Here is a 16,930-nt window from a genome sequence, read left to right as displayed (position 1 = left end):
TTCAATTTGTCCTGATCACTGGGCTGCGGTGAGTTCTGACAGGGTGCGGTGTAAAACAGCAGCTCGAGATGTAATTTCTACTGTCAACATGATGTACAGCGGGCTCTGCCTGCGGCACCAGCAGGCGGGCAAGGCAGAGGCAGGGCAGGGGTGGGGCGGGGAGTCAGGTATAGTCTGGGGCATCTAGGGTGGAGGGTCTGGGTGGGCTACCCCTGGGCAGGTAAGCAATGACAACCAAGGTGTGTGTGTGTGTGTGTGTGTGTGTGTGTGTGTGTGTGTGTGTGTGTACCACCTGTGTGTTCACAACTTGCAGCATGGGAGGTCAGACTTTGAGTAGAAAGAAGCAGTTAAGGAGAAAGGGCCAGGACATGGTTCATGCTCAGAGTCAAGTGCACCTTGTCATTTCTTCCTCCCTAGCAGAACCAGGCACCTCTTTGCCCATATCACCTTGGATAAGTTCCTCAACCTCTCAGAACCACTGCCTTTTTTTTTTGTCATAGGAATTTCAAAGATAGTTGTTTTAAGAATGCTATCAGATGTTACTATGAAGTCCTCTGCATGAAACCAAGTGCTGTCCCCTCTTATTATTAGCTAATTGATGGCACCAAGCCTGGCACACAGTTAATACTCTGTACATGTTACCTATCCTCCTTCTCTGTGATTCAGGATCAGTTAAGTATGTGCAACTTGCCTCTCTCTTTCTTCTCTCTTCCTTTGACCCAATAAGGTTGTTCTGCTTTGGAACCAACCCCACAGTGTCCAGTTGCCTAGCATTCCCATAAGAGTGGAATAAGATGATGACAGGATGGTGAAAACTTATTTTATGGGATTATTATAAGAAATAATCAAAGTCATGCACTCAAGGTGTGAGAACAATGCCTGGTTTTTATTAGGTGATCAATAAATGTAAACTAAGACAAAATCAAAGTCAGGGAGTTATTCTTGATGTCTCTACCTCCCTCATTCCCCATGTCTGATCCATCACCAAGTCTGATCCATTTGTTTTCTACAAATTTGAGACCTATCACTATTTCTCTAATACACAGTGGCCTCCCTCGTCTGAGCCACCACCACTATCTCTCACCCTAAGAATACCTCCACCTCCTCTCTGGGCCTCTACATTCAGTCCTGCAATCCATAGGCAACCTTTTGGTGACAAGGACGATGATCTTTAAAACACCCATCTTGACCACATCTTCTCTACTGAAAACTCTTTAATGCCTCCCCATTGCACTCAAGTCAAAATCTAATCTCCTTCAGCCCCCTTTTTGGCTATTTCCTCACTTTCCGTACATGCTGTGGAAGGGTCAGCCTCTTGAGTGTGACTTTCTACATTCTGTCACCTCTGCCTTTTCTTTTCTTTTTTTAAAATTTATTTCTTTATTGGGGAATTAATGTTTTACATTCAACAGTAAATACAATAGTTTGTTCATGCATAACATTCCCCAGTTTCCCATTTAATAATACAACCCCCACTATGTCATTTATCATCCTTCATGGATCTGTATTCTCCCCACCCACCCACCCCAGAGTCTTTTACTTTGGTGCGATATGCCAATTACATTTCAGGTTCCACTTGTGTTTTTGTTTCTGATCTTGTTTTTCAACTTCTGCCTGAGAGTGAGATCATCCCATATTCACCTCTGCCTTTTCATTTTCAGCTCAAATGCCTTTTTCTCAGAGACTAGTCCCTCACTGTCCCCACCCATCCCTAATGTTAAACGGGTCCTGCTAAATGTGGGGTTCCCTGTATTTTCTCTTTGTAGAACTTGATCATGTTAGTAATCATGCATTTACTAGTTGAGGTTATTGATTAATGTATCTCTCCTCCTTACACACACATTCTTTTTTTTTTTTTTTTTATCCAAAGGGGGGTTTCCACTTTTCTTTGGAATCTTTCAGTCTTTTTATTTTCTTTTTAAATCTTTTTATTTGTTCATTATTAGACAGAGACAGAGAAATTGAGATGGGAGGGGGAGATAGGGAGAGAAACAGAGAGACACCTTCAGCCCTGCTTCCCTCCTGCAGGTGGGGACCAGGGGCTTGAACCTGGGTCCTTTTGCATTGTAATGTGAGCACTTAACCACTGCCTGGCCTCCACACAATTCTCACACAGAGAGAATGGAAGGTCATGAGGACAGGAATTTTGACTTTCCACTGCTACACCCTTTATCTCTAGCACATTGCCCAGCATATAGTAGATGCCCAATAAGTATTTGATGAATCAATAAATAGAACAAGGAGAGAAAACAATGCCATAACAGGGCAATCTGTGAGAGGTGGTATGGCTGTAACCGGGCAACCCACCACCTATCCTCTCCTTCATCCATTCATCCACACATGCAGTTTTTCATCCACTCACTCACATTCGGTAACTGAGACACACAGGAACCAAGTGAAGGTGAGTCTCTTACATTTCTAAAGGGCTACTCAGAGAGCTGTCCTAGGTGCTGAATGCAGTGCACAATGATAAAAATGCACATGTACTCAGGTATACCTGCTTATGCATATAGAGAACAGTCTGGGGCAGTAACTGGCCTTTTTGATGGTACAACTGTGCCTTCTACCTAGGGAGTGGGGGTTCATGAGAGGGTACCCCTTCATGCATCACCAGCTCCTACATCACCTTAGAAGCCATTCTGGCCTGGAGGGAGAATGTTGAGCTGCTAGAAATAACACCCTCTCCCAAGAAAATAGCAGCCAAACTCATAGAGCTGGGCTCAGGACCCACCGGGCACAGTGCCCTTGGGACTCAGAAAGGGCAGACTGGAGCCAGACCACAAAGCAGTACTTTCATGGGACGACATGGAAGTGAGGTGAGCATGGAGACAGGACTTGTACATGTAAAGACAGGTGGAGGAAGGGGTGGAGGGAGAGAATGAATCAATGAATGAACAATTGAATGAGCTATTTATGCTATTACCTCCCCTTCTTTTTTTAAGCCAACCCCTTTTTGACCCACATATCACCAAGTACCAGCTTAGCACTAAAGTAAGAGGACCCTAGCACCCTTACTCTATACAAGCGTTCACTCTTATTGGAACAAGATACATTCATATCCAAACAATGATTGTTAAATAAACACAGAAATGAGTGAATGAGGGAGCAAATATCTGTGAACCCCTATTACCTTGTCAATATGTTTTCTAGCTACTAGGGATTTGTAGTATTTGTCAGATGACCAGAAATGACAATAGTTATTATTGTTTGATTTGCCAACATTTATTACCAAATACTGTGGATCTGTTTACATGCATAACTTCATTTTATTCATCATATTGGCCCTAGGAGGTAAGCACTACTTTCATATTTAAGGTGAGAAAACTGAGGTTTAGAGAAATGCAGAAAATTGCCAAGGTCACACCTGTAGTAAAGCAATGGGAATAGGACTCTAAACCCAGTTTGGCTTTGAACTCTATGATGTTGGGCCCCGTGAGCTTTAGATTCTATCCAAGAGAAAGGGCTAGAAAGCTATCAAGAATTTTATTCAGGAGATAGGGCAAGAAGCCCAAGGTTGCACCACAAAAATCTAGAGTCCCTTGCTCTGTCCTGTCTGAGGGATACTGCAGTCATTCTGTCCCCAAGGAGACAGTCATAAGACAAAAGAGGACCTGGAATCACTGAACTGGCAGTCATACAACCTTGGCAGCAGTGGCACCAGGACACTGAGAAATCAAGAAAGGATATGTAGGTTACCCAGCCCCAGCGCTAGATCACAGTGTGGGCCATGGCGGTGAACATTGATGGGGCCATAACAGATTATCAAGACTGGCAACTCTTTAGTGAGAAGGAAAGGTTATGTTGCCCAGGCAACTCCCAAGCCCTATCTGAGACAGTCTTCTCCTGAATCCCTCTCAGGGTCCAGCTCTGTGCTTGGCTTTGTCAGGTGTGTGTGTGTGTGTGTGTGTGTGTGTATGTGTGTGTGTGGCAAAGTAGAGAAGGAGTTAAAGAAGGAAATTCAAGATGAAGTGGTGGTTCACCAGATAAGTACACATATTACAATGCACAGGGACCTAGATTCAATCCTCCCCAAGTACCCACCTTCAGGGGGGATGTTTTATGAGTGGTGAAGCAGTATTGCAGCACCCTCTCTATCTACCCCTTCCTTCTTGACTCCTCTCTGTCTCTATACAATAAATAATAAATAAATAAAAATTTACTTCTGGGGGTCAGGGCAGTAGTGCATTGGGTTAAACGTACATGGCGTGAAATGTAAGACCAGCATACTTGAGTCCCCGGCTCCCCACCTGTGTGGGGGAGGTCATTTCACAAGCAGTAAAGCAGGTCTGCAGGTGTCTATCTTTCTTTCCCCCTCTCTGTCTCCCCCACCTCTCTGGATTTATCTCTGTTCTATCCAACAACAACAATAGCAATAACAACAATAACAACAAAATGGGAAAAATAGCCTCCAGGAGCAGTAGTGCAAGCAACAAGCCCCAGCAATAACCCGGGAGGCAAACAAAAAAAAAATCACTTTTGGATTGCTTCACTAATCATATATCCCGGCCTCAGCTTCTCTCCATTTTGAACCCAGGAACCAGCCAGAGTGGTATTTTATTTATTTATTTATTTATCTTTATTTAGTGGCACTGATAGTCTCACACACACATGATTCTACCTTTCCCAGGCTGGTTCTTTTCATATTTTATTTCACAGGTGTGGGGTGGGAGGGGAGTTATACAAGGCAGCACAGCCTTGCCCCACCATCTGTGGAGCTTCCCTTAGTGCTGTGATGCTCCTGTTTGCTACCAGGACTTATACCTAGGGCCTCTGCATGGTAAGGCAGGTACTATACTGCATGAGATATCTCAGAGCCCCCAGAGTGATCTTTTAAAAGCATAAATCAGATCATACCACTCCTCTGCCCAACAGTCCTGGGGATCCACCTTATAGTCTAAACCCACAGGAGACACAGCAAGCTCTACCCCACCACCTCCATAGCTCTGACTTAGCCTGCTATACCTCTCTGTACTCACCCCATTTCAGCAACACTGGTCACCTTGCTATTTCTCCTGCACAGAGACATATATTGACCTCAGGACCTTTGCACTCACTGTTTCCTCTGCCTAGAACTTTTTTTCTCCCAGCTATGTGCACAGCTCCCACTTCCCTCACTTCAGATATCTTGTTCAAATATCATCTTAACCATAAGGTCTTCCCTGACTACCTTGTATAAACTATCATTTATAATATCAGTAGATCGAAAGAAAGGGAAGCAAATCCTCCAAACCAGCACTTCCCATCTCCCACACCCTGCTTTGATAGTCTCCATAGCATTATCATCTGACATGGTCACTATTTACTTGTTTGATGTCTGGGACCTCATGAACCTTGCAAGGGCAAGGACACTGTGCCTATGACGGAACAAAGCCAAACTCAAATATATGCAGAGTGAATGCATGTGTACCAGGTACACACACTGACATGTGTGATTGCAGTGTGCACACTCCAGCACACACCCAAGAACCATATGCATGAACGTGAGTCTGAGGGCACACAGATTACAGTGAGACTAGAGAGTGGACAGCACAAAGCCAGCACTGACTGTACTAACCTAGGGCTTGATTTACAATCCCACTTGGGATTAGCAACTGTGTGGCAGACCAAGGCCTGCAGCCCATAGAGAGCCGCCAAGGTGCCATGGATCTCATGGCAGAGCCCAGAAGAGCTGAAAGCAGACCCAGAACTCCAGAGCAGCCTCTGCTGAAAGACTGAATGCCATGACAGGGATCTATAGCTGACGCCCACTCAGGAGAAGCAGCTGGAGCAGGAAAGAGAGGAGAGGAGAAAAGAGACCAAAGCATGTGGAGCAGCCCTAGCAGGCCTGTGAGGCACTCTGAGGAGATGGCAGGCAGCCAGGGAACCTAGCCAACATGCCTAGGGAGAACCTGGTTGGATGAGGTAGGAAGGCCCAGCCTGAGAGGGCAAGCAGGGGCTATGAGGATGGGGCATCCCTCCCCAAAGGCAGTGCAGGACAGCCTGCACCAGGCAACCAGGCCAAGGGGGCAGTGGGTGTTAAGGGCTGCCAAGTGTCCCGTGGCACTGGACTACATGGACCTAGTCAACCATCTTTTGTCATTCAGCCTCAAAGTTTCTCTGTGCCAAGGAGAATTCAAGTTCTCATGTCAGGAGTCCACTCAATCACCAAGATTCTTTTTTTAATTATTTTTTATCATTTTTTACATGTAAATGATTTTTTTGTTATTTTTATTTATTGAAAGAGAGAAAGAGAGACACCTGCAGCCTGCTTCACCATTTGTGAATCCATGTAGGTGTGTACAGGAGGCTTGAGCCTGGGCCCTCGTACATGGTCTCATGTGCACTCAACTGGGTGTTCCACCACCCAGCTTCACCAAGTAGTTTATTTATTTATTCATTAATTAGAGAGGAGAGCAAAAGACCTTCTTTTTAGGGTAGGGGGAAGGGAAGAGTAGAGGGAAGGGAAAAGAGAAGGTAGGGAAGAGAGAGGGGAGGGGAGAGGAGAGGAGAGGAGAGGGAAGGGAAGGGAAGGGAAGGGAAGGGAAGGGAAGGGAAGGGAAGGGAAGGGAAGGAAAGGGAAGGGAAAAGAGAAGGAAGGGGGAGGAGAGGAGAAGGAAGGGAGGGGAGAGAAAAGGAAAGGGGAAGGGAGAGGAGAGGGGAGTAGAGAGGAGAGGAGAGGGAAGGGAACAGGAGTGGGAGATAAAAGAAAGAGGGGAGACAAGAGGAAGAGAAGGATGAGGAGAGGAGAGATTCAGAGCATTGCACATATGATGCCAGGGTTCAAATTTGGAACCTCATACTTGAGAGTCCAATGCTTTATCCACTAGACCACTTTTCAGGGCTAATAATGACCAAGTCTTCTATGTAATGTTAAGTCTCTCTCTCTCTCTCTCTCTCTCTCTCTCTGTCTGTCTGTCTCTCTCTCTCTTCCAAGGCACAACTCAGCTATGGCTTATAGTGGTGCAGAGAATTGAACCTGAGATATTTGGTGCCTTAGGAATGAAAGTCTTCTTGCATAGTCATTATGCTGTCTCCTCTGTCCAAACAACACTCTTGGACTAGGCTTTGCCCCTTTCTAAAATAGGATTTTGATCTCAAGCCTTTGCCCTGAAGTAACACTTCCACTGAGAGCTCCTTCTGCTCCTTAACACCCCAATTCCAAATGCTCAAATCCTTCCTGCATTTTGACTTGAAGTATCATTGGCTCATGAAGGCCAGGTGGTGTTGCACCTGGTTAAGCACACATAGTACTATGCTCAAGGACCTGGGTTTGATCCTCCGCTCCCCACCTGCAGTGAGGACACTTCACGGGCAGTGGTCTGCAGGTGTTTATCTTTCTCTCTCCCTCTCTATTCCCCCTTCCCCTCTCAATTTCTATCTGTCCTATCTAATAAAATAGGAAAAAAGAAAAAAATGGACACCAGGAGCAGTGGATTTGTAGTGCTGGCACTGAGCCCCAATGATAACCTTGGAGGGGGGAAAAAGTGTCATTAGGGGCTGAGTGGTGGCACACCTGGTTGAGCACACTTATTATAATACATAAAATCTCAGGTTCAAGCCCCCAGTCCCCACATGCAGGAGGAAAGCTTTGTGAGTGGTGAAGCAGTACTGCAGGTATCTCTCTTTCCCTTTCTTTTCTTTTTTTTTAAAAAATATTTATTTATTCCCTTTTGTTGCCCTTGTTTTTTATTGTTGTAGTTGTTATTGATGTTGTTGGATAGGACAGAGAGAAATGGAAAGAGGAGGGGAAGACAGAGAAGGGGAGAGAATGACAGACACCTATAGACCTGCTTAACCGCTTATGAAGTGACTCCCCTGCAGGTGGGAAGCCGGGGGCTGGAACTGGGATCCTTATGCTGGTCCTTGCACTTCACGCCACCTGCACTTAACCTGCTGTGCTACTGCCTGACTCCCTCTCTCTCCCTTTGTATCTCCCCCTACCCTCTTGGTTTCTGGCTATGTCTAATAAATAAATAAATAAATATGATTTTAAAAATTTTAAAAAGTATCACTGTCTTTATTATGCCACCCCTACCATGCAACTCACTGATCTAGACCTTCTACAGGTGAGAGATCACCCATCTCCTGTGATTTATTTGTTCCTTTATTTATGCAGGATGGAGTCTTATGCATGCATGACTCCACTACTCCCAGGCCACTTTATTCATACTTTTTAAAATTTCAGACAGAGGAGAAACATCACAGCACTCCTCCATCATTTGTGGAGCTTCCCCCAGTGTTGTCCACAGTGCTCCCATGTAGTGTCAGGACTTAAACCTAGGTACTGGCACATGATAAGGTGTGTGCCCTACCAGGTAAGCTATCTCCTGGTTCTGCCTGTGTTTGTTACCAGATAAAATTCCTTCAGGAGCTTCTCCAAATACGTAGAATAAAATGGAAACTGATGTGTCCTCCTCCAGGTCCTGCCTGATCTAGTCCTGATCCCCATTTCCTGGCTTACTTCTAGCCACCCCTTTCTCTGTAGCAGCAGTAGCAACAACAGTGGCCTTCTTGCTGTTCTCTAGCTTGTGTCAACCTCGAGACCTTTGCACATATTCTTCCTTTCATGTGGAATCATCTGGTGCCTGACTAATCCAAATCAGCCAACCCTCATCTCCTCTGGAAGGTTCTACCAGATACCCCATCCATAATAAAATAACTTACCTACCCCAGCCATCTGACATCCTCCCACACCTCATGCTTTGTGTTTTTTTTCTTAACACTTAATCACTCTCTGAAATTATGCTGTAGGTATCATTGCTTTATTACCAGAAGGTCAGCTCCATGAGGATCTGGACTTTATTTTGTATATTGCTTTGTCCCTAGAGCTCTGCACATGGACTGGCATCAGTGAGGTGATGGTAAACACAGAAAGAGTAAGTGAATAACCAGGAGATTGCCACTCTCTCCAGACACATGGATGAGTAGCTGATTGCATCTTGCTCTCTTACACAGAGAAATGAGTTTAAACACAGCATCTTGAATGAATGGATGAGATACATTTCTGTCTCTTTACTTTTAGTAGATGCTAATGTATGGTGAATGAATGATCAAATCTTATTGTATGCCCTTGTAAAAGGTACTAGGAAGAAAAACAGGAAAGGAAGAAAGGACAAAGGGAAGGAAGCAAAAGAAAAGGATGTGGGGTGCCAGCAAACAATAGGGGGGATCTTCTTTTTTCTTCCTTCCTTTCCCCTCTCAGTCCTCCCCAAAGTTAACCCCACAGTCCCCTCAAACCCACTCTCCCTTTGGCTCCTTCCCTCTGCATCTCTGCAGGGCTGTGATGGGCCCTAAAACTGCTGATGGAGTCGGGGGAACAGTTCCTGTGGCAGCATGCAGGGAAGTTATAAGCTCCAGGAAATGAAGGCTTCGGAGCAGCGCCTTCTCCTCACCCATAACTCCAGCCTCATTACGACCAGCCCAGGCCATAATGTGGGGAATCAAAGCCGGATCCCCAGAGGCAGTAGCACAGCCTTGGCCTGCTGAGCCAGTCCACCAGGATGGGGGAGGGTCTACCAACATCCCCTGCTTCAAGAGGTGTTGCCCAAACCCCACAGAATGGAAGGAAGGGAAGGGCTTGCAGGGATGCTCACAGTAGAATCACCTGTCTTCCTGACCTTCAGTATAATTCAGGACACCACCACCCCCTTCTTCTCTATGGAAGCTATTGATATTTTCTCATTCTTGCCCTGAAATGCAACTTAACCCCACCACCACCACCATAACCCCGCTTTCCAACAGATGACTCCTTTCTTGCCCTGAAAGCTCTCTCATAAAGAGATTCTGGAACCAATATGAGGAAAAAGCACTGAGGAGTCAAGTGCCTGCAAAACAGGCCCTAAGACACTAATCTCCACAGTTGCAACTGATAGGAGGTAGTGACTGAAAGGTAGAAGATCTGCTCACTTTGTCAGAGGAATCAATCTGCCTTTCTTCCACCCCAAACATTCCTTCTTTTTCCTTTGTCTGCAAGCACCAGATGAGGCCCTCCCAAGTGTTCCCAGCCACACACCTCATGTTCCTCAATGTAACTCCCTAAACTAGCCAGACTATCTCCAGTCTACCTGCAGCCAGCCTGCCTCCTCTGCCAGAATGCCTATCCTGTTTTCCTACCAGTTGAGATGTCCTCTCCTCAAGAAGTAGCCCTGATTCCCTCCTACCGCCTTCCATTTCCAGATAGCTGGTCCTCTCCCTTGTCTTAGCCCTGAAGTTCTCCGGTTGCACCTGCTTTTATAGTCCTGATTACCTGCCACCTGGCATTTGAGTCTGTCTCCTGCCCTGCAGAATGAAATGGAAACTGAGTAAGCTGATATATCTTTGTCCTAGCATCCCACTCAAATCTGGCACAGTGTGGAAGCTCAGAGGAGCTGACTTGTTGACCTGAGCTGAACTGGGCTTGGGACCAGCAGGGGTAGGGACCGAGCCCCTCACCTCAGCTCACTCTTCTTGGTGCTTGAAATTCCTCCATTAAAGCAGCATTGCTGTCCCCTGTAAACACCCACATTAAACCATTATTCATCATTATGGCTTGAGTAGGAGTTAGTCCCTCAGATCCTTTCTTGCTGAAAGCAGGATCTGATAGAGGGGGAGGGGAGGAGAGATGAATTGATCTAGAGATGGCAGTGCTGGACCAGGAGGGGAGAGAAGTGTCTCAGATATGGGAAGGAAAGGTTTTTTTTTTTTTTTTTTTTTTTTTTTGGGGGGGGGGAGGAATGCAGGGAGGAGGATGTGCAGAAACACCAAAGACAAGCTCAGAGGTTGTTCAAAGTGAAATGTATGCCCAGCAGTGCATTTGGGGACTCAGTGCCCCACTCCTGGAAGGGGGGGGGGGGCAGCAAGACTGGTCTGAGAGCAGATGACCTTCCAAAGGATCCTGTTTTGGATGGAATGGCCCCTCTCTGCTGCAGTGGGAAGCTGGAGTGGTGGGTATAAGGCTGGGTGTTGCTTGAATACCCCTTATAGGAAGGTCTGCTCCTTAGCTGGGGGCATTTCTAGGGGCTGTACATGAAGGCTAGATATCTAGGTGCAGGGAGCCTACTTCCCCCAGAGCTCTGCTCCTGTGAGTGGGCCTGGGAAAGGGTGGAGAGGTCCCTTGGAAGGAGCTTGAGGAGAGACTGGGAGAGTGTGGGAGGGGAAGAGGCGAGTGATGAGAGATGAAAGGGAGCACTGGGGCTTGGGGCAGCCAAGACCTTCTAGACTATGTACCCTGTTTGGGGCACAGTCTTCTCTCTGTGTCAAGCACAAAGTACCTAAGAGGAAAGGCAGACACGACCTGTCTCCCCTAACAGAGAGCCTCCTCTGATGTGGTCTTGTTTCTCTCCTAGGCTCCTGGCCTGGGCCCCCACTCCTCCGAGGATCAGCGGGGACCATGGCGTGTGGTGGACCAAGGAGCTGCAGAAGCGCCACCTGCTGATCCCGCTGCAGGGGGGCTCGGGCGGGGGCCCAGGGGGTGGCTGCGCCCCCTCCCCTCCAGCCAGGCTGAAGACCACCATGTGACGCGGCGCCGCCCCGTCGTGGCACTGAGCAGCTACGCCCCGGGTGCCTGCTGTTCTTGCTCCTGGGGTCGGCCCGCTCAGGCGAAGCATGAGGCGGAGGCCCGATGGCTGGGGGCTCCAAGCGGGGCCGCTGTTGCCCACGTTGCTGCTGCTGCTGCTGCTGATGCCGCCGCCTCCGCTACTGCTGTGCCGCCTGTGGGCAGCGGGCACGCCCACACTGGTGCCTGGGGCTCTGCCCGACAGCTCACTGGGGCCCGGCCGGGTGAAGCGAGGTTGGGTGTGGAACCAGTTCTTCGTGGTGGAGGAGTACACGGGCACTGAGCCCCTGTATGTCGGCAAGGTAAATGTGAGGCCGGGCACTGGTCCCTGGGGCCCAGACACAGCCAGGGTAAAATTTAGGGAATCTCTGCATCCCACCCCAGGCCCCTTGTTCATCACCCACCTAAATCCCAGCCCTGGGGCCTGGGGCAAGGTTGTGCCCTTCACTCCCCCCACCCACTCTAATCCCTTCCCTAGTTCCTTCAATTCTGCAGTTTAGAATAGAGTTCTAAGAGGCAAAAGCAATCTTCCAACCAGATACACTTAGACTATGGAAACAGATGTGGAAATCTAATGGCAGAATACACATGCTCTCCTGTTCTGTTTAAAATTCTTCAGTAGTTTCTCCATGCACTTGGGGTCAAGCCAAGTCCATCCCCTTGTCTGCAAAGATCTGGCTCCTCTTCCGGCTTCACCTTCTGCCTTGCTCTCTGACTTTCAGCCTTGGCCCTTCAGATGGTCCCCAGATGCACCCCTCTACTGCCTCTCTGTGTAGGTGCTTCCTTCCCCTGTGCTGCTCCCTCCTGTTCATGCTGTTGATTACTGGAAACTTGCAGGTCTCTTTGCCAATGCTACTTCCTCAGAGAAGCCGTTTCTGACCACGCCAGGCAGGCTACCCCTCTGTGTGCCTGTCTATTCCCCAAGTATGCACCATCTGAAGTTCCTGTGTCTTTCCTTCATAACGCTTAATTATGCATGTGTTTGTTTGATTATTTAATTAGTGTATGTCTTTCTTACTAGACCGTATTTGTTTTGCTCACTATTAAATCCCAAGGGCCTAACACAAACATGGCTCACAAACTGTTACTCAGATGGGTGAATGAATGAATGAATGGATGGATGCTACTTTCTCCAACTCTCCCAGTTAATATTGGTTAATCTGGCTGAAGGCCTATGCCTGTGGAGTATAAGGAGCTGAGAAAGACTTTTGTTCACTCATTTAATTCCTGAGCTCCTCAGGGGGCCCAGGTGTAGTGCTTGATAGGCAGAGGCAAGTAAGATCCAGTCTCTGCTATTTGGAGGCTCCCCCGAGTGACAAAGATATCTTGGTGCATAAAAAGCTTCACAAGTCAGCAGTAGGCACTGAGTAGGCATTCAGTAAATAGTATCTGTTGGCTGGTGTTGGAGGGGGGAAGAAACACCTGAACTGGGTTTTGATGTGCTAGTAGGAGTTCATCAGGCAAAGAAGGGGACTTAGCTTATGCAGTTGTGGAGAGTTGAAGGAGCCTGTCTTATTTAGAAACTTGTCCATAATTGAGATATTGAGGTGGAGGTGCTTATAGAAGATGAAAAGCTGGGCCTCAACTTTCAGGAAGTCTTGATTAACAGAAATGGAGCATGGAGGCAATTGGAGTTTTCTGTGTTTAAAGGAGTCTGAGAATTGGGAAAGCAAGAGATATGCTCGCTTCAAAGGCTCAGAGATCAGCACCCTTGACAAGGAAGGGAGGAAAGTCTTAATGGATGCCTTTGTGTTTGCCTGGCAAGAAACACATAATTTCTCTCTTCCAGAGAGTTATTCTTGCTCCTTAGATACTTTCCCCTCTCTGCATGTGACTGAAGTTGATCCCCACAACTGATCAAAGCAACAATTTGCCAGCCAGAGCTCAGAGAAATAACGTCCTTGCTCAAGGTCACAAACTAATAGTGGAGCCTAGGACTTCTGACTCCCAGCCATGGCAGTGTTGGGGGTGAAAGTGATCTGGGGTGAGAAAGAAAGAGAGGAATGAACTGATGCCAGTTAAGCAGCAGTCAATGGCAAAGTAACCAAGAATGCAGGCTTTGGAGCCAGACACATCTGAATTTAAGACCTGGTTCTGTCAACCCATTATTCCCTTACACAAGTGACTTCAGTTTCCTGGACTTCAGTCTCTTCCTCTCTAAAAATAGGGCTAAGAGAGCCCACTCCCTAAGGTTGTTGAAAGGATTAAAGAACAAAATGGAGCACACATACTTTCCATAGCATGGTTGCTTTTCTTTCTTTTTCCTTTTTTTGCCACCAGAATTTCACTGGGACTTCATGCCTGTGCAATCCCACTGCTCCTGGAAGACTATTTTATTTTTCACCAGATAGAGGGAGAGAGGAAGGGGGAGAGAAACGGCACTTCTTTACTGTTTATGGAGCTTCTCCTTATGCATAATACTCCCATGTGGTCACCGGGGAGGGGCTCAGGCCCAGGGCCTCATGCATGGTAAGATGTGAGCCATCTCCCTGCTTCTTTGTTTTTATTGTTGCTGTTATCATTACTATTGTCAAACTGTTGCTCTTATCATTATTCCACGGAACCATTAAAATGCAAGGTAGAAATATTTGTGTGGAGGAGGAAACTGAAGTTCAGAGAGGGAAGACCACAGAGTGGGCAAGTGGCTTAGTTAGAATTTGAGCCTGTGTGTGGAGCAGACCTGTGCCAGTGCAAGTTTCCAGATTTTTTTGAACCTCCAGGCTTAGGAGAAAGACTTTGGTCCAAGAAAACCAGAGGGGGGGGGGTGGTGGTGGGGGAAGAAAAGAAAGACTATGGTGGGCTCAGGCTCCTTAGCCCTGATATCTGCCCAGGAGTGGGGTTCTCATTCCACGGCTTCCCAGCATCTACTTCCTAAAGAGAGAAGAGTAACCAATGGCTGACTCATCACTTGCATCTACATCCTCTTGGTCATTATCATCTCAACAGCATGAACTCAGCTCCACCCATTCCATCAGCTATAGATGGGCCCTGGTTAGTTTCTTCTTTATGAGATGGTGAAACTGAGGCTAGAGGCAAAGAACATCATACCAGAGTGACAGAATCAACCTGAGAGACCATCATCTCCAAACCCAATCCACTAGACCACCATCCTCCAGTATGCTAGGGTGAAGGTTGTGCAGGGGTCTCTCATTTTCTCATATCACCTTTCATAGCAGCTCTACCACTGTCATAGCTGTACTACCCTCCCCTCCATCATCTTCACCTAGAGCCCCCGATCTCATCCAGAGAAGCATTCTATAGCAGGAGGAAAGAGAAGTTTTTATCTCTTGCAAACATGTGCCCAAAGTGCCCTTTCTTATGAGAAGTGCTGTAGTGAATAGCTTAGGGGGGCAGCTGGAGCCAGGCTACCCGGGCTCAGAGCCTAGTTCTGCTGCTTACTTTCTGCCTATGGGACACATTATTTGACCACTCCATGCTTCAATTTCTTCATCTGTTGAGTGAGACTGTCCCTAGCACTTCCTCAAAGGGTTGTGATGACAGCTCAACCAGTTAGCATCTATCAAGAAGCTAGAAGCAGCCCTGGCTCCTGGCATGTGCTCCTGGCTTAGCTTTTTTTTTTTTTCTAATTTATTTTTTATTTATAAAAAAGAAACACTGATTAAACCATAGGATAAGAGGGTTATAACTTCACACAATTCCCACCACCAGAACTCTGTATCCCATCCCCTCCCCTGATAGCTTTCCTATTCTTTAACCTTCTGGGAGTATGGACTCACATTACAGGCTTTTGCCTTTTAAGTCTGCTACCCCAGTCTACCACCCGCACGGATACTGTGACCCTATGCTCCAAATCCCAAAAGCCTGCTTGGCAACACAACGAACATCTTAGTTTCTCACCACAAAGTCAGGGGGAGATGGTTACTCTCTCATCAAAAGCACCAGCTTGGGCTTTGAAAAACCACTTGTCCCCTCTCCCGCTGAGTTCCATGCAGGTACAAGCGACTGTGTGCACACAGGCATGAAGACACACATGCATGCACACTCCCATCACACTCTCTGGCTCTTCAGGGAGAAAGGACTTCTCCTGGTTTCAGTTAATTCATGCTTCCTGGTCCCCCCCCCCCCCCCCCACTCCAGGGAGCTGCTCTGAGCATCCGTCCTTGTCGAATTCCAAAGGTAGCTTAGCAACAGCCCCATCCGCAGAGTGAACCCCAGGCACTCAACGACAGTAACCTATTTTACCATCGCCTCCTCTATCACTCACCACCAGGTTCCTGTCCACACCCTCCGGAACTGTGGGCCCCCAGGTTGCTGTGGCCACACACCAGCAACTCCCTCTGCAGGCCTGTCCCCCTCCTCAGCCTGGTCCACCTCTTCACCTCACCTTCCCACAGCATCCACCCTGGAAGCCACCCTCCAGCATTTCCATACAATTTGGCTACTTTGACTAATCCCTTTTCTGAACTGTAATTTCCCCTGAGGCTGCTGTCAGCTGGATGTGGATTTTGTAGGATTTTTAATTTTTTTAAAGATAGAATTATGGGGTCAGCACTTATGACCAACTCCTGTGGGCAGTGAGATCTATTTTAGATATACGGCAGGATTAAAGTGGGGAGGAGAGCAGCTTTAATTAAGTTGCTAATATTTAAAGAAAATTGATGAACTCCTGGTTTACGAGTAGCATAGTCATGAACAGACCCCTCATTCTGGGGGAGGCTTTGGATTTGATTTGCTTTCTGTTTAAACCCTAGACTCATTTTTATTTGTGTAGCCTCACTGTCCGTTTAATTGTCTTTAATAAGGAAAACATAACTCTGCTTGCATTTAATTTTGATTTAATTAGGAGGAAGTAATTAATGGCCTCGTAAATCCCATTTTCCAGCCCCCCACCTGGACTAAGCGCCATCACTCTTATGGTTTTCATGTTGTTTGAGTGTGATTGGAGGTAGAGAAGGGGGACTGTCCACTGGGGTTGTCCAGGCTCAATGCAGTGACAGTGGAGTCACTCAGGTCTTGGTGTTGCCTCTTGTTGGCCCTGTGATTCTAGAAGGGATATGAGCCCTTTCTAAACCTCAGTTTGCTAGTCTGTACAATGGGGAGAGAACACTCTCTCCAGTTCACAAGGCCATTAGGAGTTATCAGTGACAGGCCTAGAACAGTGCCTGGGGGCAATATAATTTCCCAGTGACTCCCCCAAACCCGCATAGTCTCCCTCAGATGTGCGTGGAACTAAACAGTAACTTCCAGACATTCCAAGAGGACAACTGGAGAATGCTAATGACAGTTGCAGATCTGAGTATTCATTTATTCAGTATGTTTGGTGCAGTGCCCTGTGTTGGGAGCTGGGGAAATGGAAGCGAACGACCATATGTGCTTGGTCCTCAAGGAGCTCACAATCTCATGCTTCCATCTGCATTGCAGACACATTTTACTCTCCCAATCCCCACCCCCACCCCC

At 47.2% G+C, this 16,930-nt stretch overlaps 1 protein-coding gene across 2 annotated transcripts in view; it reads left to right on the top strand.

The window, feature by feature from the left end:
- Window positions 1–16,930, top strand: part of CDH22 (cadherin 22) — a 164,764-nt gene that overhangs the window by 60,285 nt on the left and 87,549 nt on the right. For both annotated transcript variants that reach the window (XM_060190931.1, XM_007533075.3), the window contains exon 2: window positions 11,304–11,814. In XM_060190931.1, the coding sequence (XP_060046914.1) occupies window positions 11,563–11,814 (252 nt within the window). In that variant the 5' untranslated portion in view covers window positions 11,304–11,562. The remainder of the gene's footprint in view (window positions 1–11,303; window positions 11,815–16,930) is intronic.

This window comes from Erinaceus europaeus, chromosome 1, assembly GCF_950295315.1.
Source record: "Erinaceus europaeus chromosome 1, mEriEur2.1, whole genome shotgun sequence".
NCBI lineage: Eukaryota > Metazoa > Chordata > Mammalia > Eulipotyphla > Erinaceidae > Erinaceus > Erinaceus europaeus.
This window is presented reverse-complemented; position numbering and strand designations above follow the sequence as displayed.